Source organism: Miscanthus floridulus, chromosome 15 (assembly GCF_019320115.1).
Source record: "Miscanthus floridulus cultivar M001 chromosome 15, ASM1932011v1, whole genome shotgun sequence".
NCBI lineage: Eukaryota > Viridiplantae > Streptophyta > Magnoliopsida > Poales > Poaceae > Miscanthus > Miscanthus floridulus.
In genome coordinates, this window is record NC_089594.1 from 13,972,155 (window position 1) to 13,981,244 (window position 9,090).

At 44.5% G+C, this 9,090-nt stretch overlaps 1 protein-coding gene across 1 annotated transcript; it reads right to left on the reverse strand.

The window, feature by feature from the left end:
* Positions 1-7,242: 7,242 nt before the first annotated feature.
* On the reverse strand, positions 7,243-8,706 carry LOC136509502 (two pore potassium channel b-like). Its single transcript, XM_066504278.1, has one exon. It carries the CDS (start codon positions 8,514-8,516, stop codon positions 7,443-7,445), a length of 1,074 nt encoding a protein of 357 aa, XP_066360375.1. The 5' UTR covers positions 8,517-8,706; the 3' UTR covers positions 7,243-7,442.
* Positions 8,707-9,090: the final 384 nt, after the last annotated feature.

Below are 9,090 nucleotides of genomic sequence, written 5' to 3' on the forward strand. Positions count from 1 at the left end.
GGTGACCGATACCTCACTTTAGCGGGTGAGTGAGGTTTGTGTAAGGAATAAATTACCAGCTGGTTAATAATCGATTCGAATCACCATCGTTCACTGGATAGTGAACACTTGACTTGAGTTACTTCATCGTAGTAATGTTGATGGAACACTTGGACAGTTATAATGAATATGACATTATGGAAGTTGTTAATGATCAGTGGTTATCATTATTTGCTTAATCACATGCTTGCTCTAGTATAGGTGCAAATGTAGTCAACAGGTTAATAATAATTAACTTGACAATAATGCTTTTGGAAATGTTTTTGAAATGCTAAAAATGCCTTTTTGCAAATGAGTCAGCTACCCTACTATAAAGCCCTTCATAATCCTTGGTGTCACTTTATTTTTGGCTATGTCGGGTAAGTCTAGCTGAGTACCTTCTCGTACTTAGGGTTTTATTCCCACTTGTTGCAGATGGGCAGATGTATTACGGCTACTGTATCAACTGCCTTTATCCTGCAATGGGTGATGCTTAGGACCATGGGCATGGTCATTCCTTATGTCTCGTCTAATGCTTTTGTTGGAGATGATCATCAGCTAGCACAGTACTTGAGCTCCGTGTGAGTGTGTGTGGTTTTGAACAAATGGCTTCCGCTACTTCTATTTGAACTCGTATTGTAATAACTATGTTTAAACTCTGATGTACCTGTGATGTGAACTTTTATGTAATACGTGATGGTGACCGCTAAACTTATTATGATCTTGGCTGGTATGTGAGTTGGTTTGAAATCCTTCGTGATTTCACGGACTATCGAGTTATACGGGCTTAAGTTTGCTAAATCGTCTGCTCTGGCGGGTGATTTTCTTACTTAATTTCGTATAATTGGTCGGTTCTGTTACAAGATTCTCCTATGTTGCACTTCTTCCACATCCTTTTGTCACACCATCTTTTTGTCCAGCGTGGCAGAGCGATGGGATCTTGAGAGGAGGAAGAACATTGTTGGATAAGAGGAGTTATCGGCCTTCTTTGTCCAAGCTTGAACCTTGCTATCGCTCAACATTTAGGGTCAAGTATGAGTGTTGAAACATCCATCAGAGTGTGTTGTAGCTCCCATGTCCTCAGACCTTGGTCATCCTTTGTTCTTAAATCTTCACCTGCAATAGTTAGTGACCAAGAATACCCGATGGGAACTTATCCTAGGAACATGTGTTTTTTTACTAAGCATGAGCCTTCATGTGCTCACATTTTTTTCATTTTTCTTTATATATAGTTGGACCTTCATGTGTCCATATTTTTTTGTATTTTCATAACTTAAGCGAAATATAAGATAAATACCGATTTACCTGTCGGTGAGGGCTCATGATTTTAGGTTTGTTGAGCAAGACCTCTCCCTTGCATTCAGCTTTTCTTTGCACTATCTGATCCTAGAGATACAGACAGCCGCATGGTCTTCTTTCATCAACCTCTTCTTGATGTTCGTTGAGTCTTGGTCAATGAAATGGTGTTCATTGGAGATGCAGACTTGAATTCCTCCATGATGGTCTTTGTCTTCTAGTGGCATGGCGAAGAGTTGTTACGCCAGTCGTCTTGATGATCAAGGAAGGAACTTCATTGGTACTTGTATGAAAGCTTCATCTCCAATGACTTAAGGACATCATCTTGCAATTGTGATTGTTCATGGTCTCATGAGACATAGTCGGCAGTCCACCATGATTGATGTTGTTGACACAAGGATGCATGTCATGATGAAGTGGCAAGAGGCATCTTGTCATTCTTGTCCTTCTTGCCGACATGCGGAATGATGTCTTCGAAGATGATGAGAGCAGATCTCAGATTGGTTAATGAGGTGAGTTGCAATCTGCTTCTTATCAGCAGCCTAGCTTGAACATGGGAAGACTCAATGCTAGGTTATCTTCAATATTGGTCATGGCTATCGCTTTGTTCATCCACTTCCTTTGAGTGAGTGCTTTTGTTGTAGATCATTCATGTGGCACTCTCGTCTCCTTCTTTGTTTCATCACTGAAGTGGTGATCTGGTACGTTCATGCCAAACCATGAACATGCGTAGCATAGATTCTTTTAGTTCTTCCTCCAATGATGAATGAGCCATGTCTTTTGCGCGAAGTTCTTAGAGTTCATTATAAGCCTTGCTTCTTGAGTTCATCTCAGGACTTTCCCAGATTGATATTGAGAATTTTCTGCAAGGGTTAGTCCAACAAAATAACCATTGTCTACACAAGCAAATTCTTAGTTCAATAACCAAACTAGACTCTATGTCTAATTTAATTAAGGAAGATATTTTAACCTAAGCACCACGCTTAATCTAAAAGCCTATGGAAGTACACATGTAGTACTTCCAAACCAAAGCATACTATCATAAACAAAGGTAGCATGTGTCACACCCAGCCCAGTTTGGAATTTGGCCCATGGTGGCCCATGTGGATGTTATGAGATATTGTGGAGAGTTTAGTCCCATCTTGGTTGTTTAAGGTGGGATAGACCAACATATAAGACTTCTAGAGTCCATCCCACCATCCCCGGGTTAATCCTTTTACGCGAAGCGAGAACGAAAGCGTAAGTGGGATGGTGGTAGATGTGATTCGCTCAACGTGTAGAGTGGATCTGAGCCATTTGGACTCTAGGTGTTCCAAATGGTATCAAAGGCGACCTTCACAGCCATGGGTGTGTGCAGGCTAGGGGCGCGAGCATGGCGGTTCATTGCGCGTGTAGGCTTTGCGGAGTGCACGACAATGGCACATGGGCTGGCACTGGGCACACCGTCGCGTGTGCTAAGAGGGGAACGTTCCTGGTCATCGTTTGCCCAGTTGTGGGTGTGTTGGGCCGACGAGGATGTCGAGTTCTTTGAGGGGGGGTGTATGTCACACCTGGCCCAGTTTGGAGTTTGGCCCATGGTGGCCCATGTGGATGTTATGAGATATTGTGGAGAGTTTAGTCTCATCTTGTTTGTTTAAGCTGGGCTAGACCAACATATAAGACTTCTAGAGTCCATCCCACCATCCCCGGGTTAATCCTTTTACGCGAAGCGAGGATGAAAGCGTAAGTGGGATGGTGGTAGGTGTGGTTCGCTCAACGTGCAGAGTGGATCTGAGCCGTTTGGACTCTGGGTGTTACAGCATGAAAGCACACTAAAGAGATTTACTCAATTAGAGATGAAAGAGCATGATCATGGTGAGGATTTTTTTTCTTTTTTAGATGCAAATGATATGGAAACATGCAAGCATTTAAACATGCTGTGGATTTGATGAGAGAACTAATTAATGGAGTGGATGCATGGATTATTCGAAAGTAAATATGCAGTGGAATGCAAGAATTGAAAAGATAACTACTCATCAATTTTAAAGTTCATGAGCAAGACTACCTCACCTTTGATCATACTTACCATGGCTGGGATTTGTGAGTAGTGCAGCATCTATGTTCGTCACTTGAGATGTGATTTGAATTCTTGTGACGATGACCTTTTCTCCAATCTACACATGGATAGAAATATATATGTATACACAAACCTGTGAGATAGAAGGGTTCCAGCGTTGACGATGGATCATGAATGTTCAGGCTCCCTGGGTTCTTCAATATTTCTTCTTCTTGTGGAAGCTTGCCGGAAGGTCGAAACAGCATCTGTTGTCCTGTCTATTCCATAACTCAACAGAACAAGTGGTAATCCTACTAAAGCTAGTGATACACTAAATTAACATACCTCAAGATCATTATCAAAATCTTTACACCAATTGCTTCCCCGGCAACGGTGCCAAAAATGCTTGTTGGTATTTATTAAGTGCAAAAAGATTATGAAGGATTCCGCAAGCGCACAAAACACCATTGTAGCATTTTACCGAGAGTATTCCAGGTACTAACTTAGTAAACCAACTAGACTAAAGCAGGGGTAAATGATATATGATATAATAGCACAGAAAGGAGAATTCATGGTAAATGAGTAGCTAGCTAAAGTGAGAGGACAACGGGAGAGATCAAGGTTCCTAAACACTTCTCTATTTGGTTCTATAATAACTAAAGCATGGATAGGTATAACGATCACACAATAACACTTTGGAGCAGCAGGCCCTTTCCAACTCTCGAAAAAGACTAGGAAGAGAGTAGTTGGGAGAAGGTTGTCTAAAGCTCTACGAAAACACCAACCCGGACGTGGTGGACTATAAAGGCCTAACAGAGCTGTCACCCCTGGGGCTGCCACAACTATCCGTGGGATTGGGCGCAACTTTAGGTAACCTATAGCCTATACACCATGTCTACACTACGGATTACTACTCTAGCTACGTACTATAACTAGAGCATTCAATACGAACGGAGATCCCATGCCAAGATGTAACAACTATACTAATCATACATATGAAATTGCATAAAAGTAAATAGAGAAGATAAATATATATAAAGCATAATTCTTACAAAGAGTAGATACAAAGACTACCAAATCTCTGAAGACTTCTCCAAAACCGGAGTGCAGCTCTGCTCTCCCTAACTCTCAACTACAGCTAATCTACTACATTGGAAAGTCTAGGCCTAATTCTCTGGAGTTGAGAGATCATCCTTTCGAGAGACGCCTCTTAAATCTATAATGATAGATGCCTCAGGGAGGGGGTCTGGGGCTGCTAATATAGCCCGGAGCGTCACACCAGAGCCCTCGGATCAAACCGACCTTAATCAAGGGTCAAGATGCGAAGCTTAGTTCGGTGGTGCGCCGCCACAAGAAACGGGGCAGACTTGGACACCGTAGCAGGCCGGTCGGCCTCTGGACTGGGCCGGATGGTCCACTTTTGTGGTGGCTCGGGCCCATCTTTGGCGAGCGGTTTTCTAGTGCCTTCTAGATGCTTCTTTTGCTGGTGTTCGTCCGGTTTGCACAACGAATCGTGTCGTATTGAGATTCTTCCCTCTCTAGATCCTGTTTTAGTCCCTGGAGAATATAGTTTTACCAAAGCTGTGGAATTCTGCGGTGTGTTCTAGAGTCTTCCCAAGTTGGATTCCGTCGCGGATTCGATATCTTTCTCACTGGGGCTCCAAATATAGAAAACGATAGGTCCGTTTCGATCATATCGACGAGCTCTTCGCAATGGTGCACTCCATTTCATCACTTGAGATACTTTTATATAGTGAAAACTTGAATACCCTGCAAAGCAAGTGAGAACGCCAAAACTCGTGGAACTCGTTAGAATCAAACCCAACAACTATGCTTTATGATTCATTTCATGTTAGTTTATGCAATAGTTGATGGTTATATTTAGAGTTTAATGATCATCAACAGTCGACAAGTTTGGCGTGATCCGGTGCACTGTGGCTTGCCTGTGAGTACCGTCATGGCTTGTTCTATCTTGTACGGCCTTTGCGATTCTGCCTCGCACCCCACTGCTCGATAGATCAAGTTAGTTATCGATCATTGTTTAGTTCAAGTACGGCCTGTGCGATTTTTCCTCGCACCCCATTGCATGAATTAGATTAAGGGTTAGTTATCGGCTCTATCTAGGTGTGGCACCCTGGTAGATTCATTAAGTTACCGACATTGCTTATTGCTTTCATAATTTATTTAATTACAATAATATCACTTTGTCCGATTGAGATTAATTTAGATCGGCTTTATATCTTTTTAACCCGTCGTTTATTGATCTAAGTTGTTTAATCTATACATTAAACGATGCGTTATGTTTTATTAGCTGTTCTATTTCAATCTTGATCGTGCATAGCGTGCGGTTAAGGTATATCAAGTCTTGAGTATATCTATCGGTTAATGGAATCTGCTCACGGATCACAGCCTGTGTGATTCTGCCTCACACCCCACTATTAGACGCTAATACGGCCTCTGTGATTCTGCCTCACACCCCACTGTTAGCACCATGGGGCGGAGACCGTTAGTTGATAGGTTTGCCCTAGATCGAGTATGACCTTAACTGTACGCTATGCCGAATCGGCTGTTTTAGCCGATATCATTATGCTTTGATAAATACAGTTCATGTTATGAGACCGTTGAAGTAGAGATAGGTTGAAAGTTATGTTAGCCATATGATCTTATTGTTAGGCTACGACCTACATGATTCTGCCTCATGCCCCACTGATTTTAATAATAAGTTAGGGTCATCGAGCCTATTGTTATTTCTACGACATAGTGATGGAGGAGATCTAATATGTTCATTAGATTTATTTTATTAAATGGTTGACTAACAACGAACTGTAATCTTTTTGCATAAAAGGAATTCGGTTGTTTATAATCATTGGCTTCATATGAACTGATTAATCTTGTTATCTTTATGCCATTGATCAAAATATGTTTTACTCATGTTATTTACTATGCATGATTACCGACTTATCCTTCACAATTTAATGAGCTTTAATTGATTTACTCTTATGAGCATGATGTAATCGACTATTTAGTCGATCTCCCTTCACATTGCCGTATATTCGGAACTGTCTGGCAATACCGGCATGTTCCGCCTTAAATTACTTATGGTTTTCTCTCCTTGTCAATTGCAGGTCAAATTGACTGACACGCTACGGTTTTCGGGTCAGTCCACTTGACGGAAGCTAGGCAGATCCAGTCCCCGATCAATCACGGCTCCCATTCGAGCGTGCTTGTGCGGATCGACACATTATTGTGCCAACCACTGTCAATCTTCTTAACCATCAATTGTCTGAAGATATTTTTCATCATTGTTTCAAAACTTCTGTGATGACAAAATGTTTGTTGATGCAGGCTTGAGTGTGCAAGATATTTGAAGAGACAAGATACACCAACAAGATGAACTACCATACATCAAATCTGCTAGACATCAGATTGCCTTGATGCTTTTTATATGTTTATTTATTTCTGCCCTATATAGATGGATGGATGTATCAGTACTAAATTTACCCGTGGTAGTGAAAACGTCATTTCTGAAATCTCTGCGTTTGGGATTTGTATACATAGCCGGTAATCTTTTCCCGATAGGGATTCTGACTCGTAGTGGGATAGGGGTGGCAAGTGCAGGGAAAAATGCCCCCTTGAGGCTTAAATGCACGTGGGTTTTCTGGCCTAGCATCCAAAGGAGCCCTTAGTGTCCCTGTGACCACGAGCTCTAAAAAGATGTCTGTTCTCCTTCAAAGGCATATAAGTTGCGTTGTTTACGAGAGTTGGCATATTATGGAAATGTTATTTCTAATTTTGTAGTTAAGGGAAGAAAATCTGACTTTTGTGATAGCTGATCGAGGCAAAATAACATATACTTTTCCCGCTATGAAATCATCATTCAACGATGGATTGTAAAGAAGCCTGATCCGCCCCGCAAGGCAGCAACACGGCTATAAAAATGGCCGTTTTTGTTTTTTTGTTTTTTTTTTTTTTTTGGCGAGCAAATGTCCGCCACATCTGAAAACTGAGCGCAGAGCTTATCCTGCGGAAGGAGCGCACCTGGCCAGGAACACTGCTGCGTGTTAGTGGCCCCCGCCTCCCGGTGATTGCCGGTTTATCCGGGCTGTGCGATGGCCAGGTCTTGCGACGAGAGGGTGCCAGAGTGGTCGACGTCGAGCTTGTCGAACTCCTCCAGGAACTCGGAGATCTCCTCCTGGCTGATCTTCCCCAGCTCCTTGAGCTTGTACAAGGCGAACTCTGCGGCGCTGACCCTATTGTCGCCGTCAAGGTCCGCCGCCTCGAGGTCCATGCTGGTAGTTCGCCGAGTGAGCACCCAATGCGCCAGATTCTGCTGCTGCCACTCCGCGCCCAGCTCGGTCGCGTACAGGAAGAAGAGCGCCACCACCAACGTGCTCACGGTGATCCACGCAGCTGCGAACGCGCGCCCGGCCGACGACGAGAAGCTGCGGTCGCCGTACCCAAGCGTGGTTACCGTCGCGCACACACAGTAGAACGCGTCCACGAGGCGCATCCCTTCGACCTTCATCAGGAATGCCATCCCGGACGCGAGGACTACGGCAAGGAGGCCGGTGGCGGTGTAGAGCTTGTAACGGACCTTGTTGGCCTCCATGTCCCGCAGCGACTTGGCGTCGTCGGCGTGGTTAAGGTGCACCGCGCGGAAGACGAGCGCCTCCTGCTTCTCGACAAGGTAGTCGGCGGCCTTGCTGAGAAAGGCTCCGACCAGGGCCACGCCGGCGAAGGCGAAGACGCAGGCCAGTAGCTTGGCGACGTCGCTGGACGGGACGATGTCGCCGTACCCGACGGTGGTCATTGTGACCACCGAGAAGTAGAGTGCGTCTAGCGCTCGGTTTCTGCTGCGGTCGCCGGACATGTCGTCCATGGCGAGGTAGAACGCGGCAGTCCCGGTGAGGAGGTAGGCGAGCAGGAGGATGCCGACGAGCCAGAACCTCGGCCGCGCACTGGTGAGCAGCCCATTGGGCGACACCGGCGGCAATGTGCCGCTGCCGCCCTTCCGGCTCATGTTCTGTCTCTGGAGAATGGATCCTTGCTCGGCGTTGTGAGAAGGCGCCGTCTGGCAGCGCCGGAACCTTCTCGCCCTTCCCGGCGGCGGCATCTTAGAAGGATCGCCGTCTTGTAACAGGTGTTCCTGAACGCCGTTCTCCGCCATTACTCTCTTGGTCTAGGCTACGCTGCTGGAAAGGAGAGGCGAGATGGGTTGCCTGAAATTTCAGAGTTGCAGGCAATGGAAACTGCCGATATCTCCCTGTCCCATCTTACCGTTGGGTTTTTAGTTCTTTTTTCTTGTCATTGTCCGGTGTCACATGCTAACTATTCATGTGTGGACGTGCATTTTTGTTGTAAAGATTTTTGGGGCAACAGACTCGGATATTCTTTGCCTTACGTTATGTATCTTGTGAGCTTCAAAAGAAAAGCTTTTTTTAATAAGAGACAACTAAAGCATTGTTTGGTACTTTCTGCCTACAGGCACTGTCGATAGAAATATGAAGTGCCAACTGCATTGCATGTGGTCCGCAACATTTTGGTCTTGCTACCTCGGAACCAAAAATTGTGCACTTACAACGGTGTAGGCGCCACAATTGTCCTTTTTTTCTAGGACGGTGACAATAGATAATTAATTAGATGAAGTGAAAGGACTTGTAGCTTATAGTAGTTATAAGAGCCTTAGTGCGAAGATCAGTTGATTGGGTTTCTTGTGGCAGAACATGTCCATCCGGGTAAGT

Bases quoted from the DNA above. Each gene is read 5' to 3' on its own strand.
- LOC136509502 (XM_066504278.1), bottom strand. From the start codon at position 8,516: ATGGCGGAGAACGGCGTTCAGGAACACCTGTTACAAGACGGCGATCCT.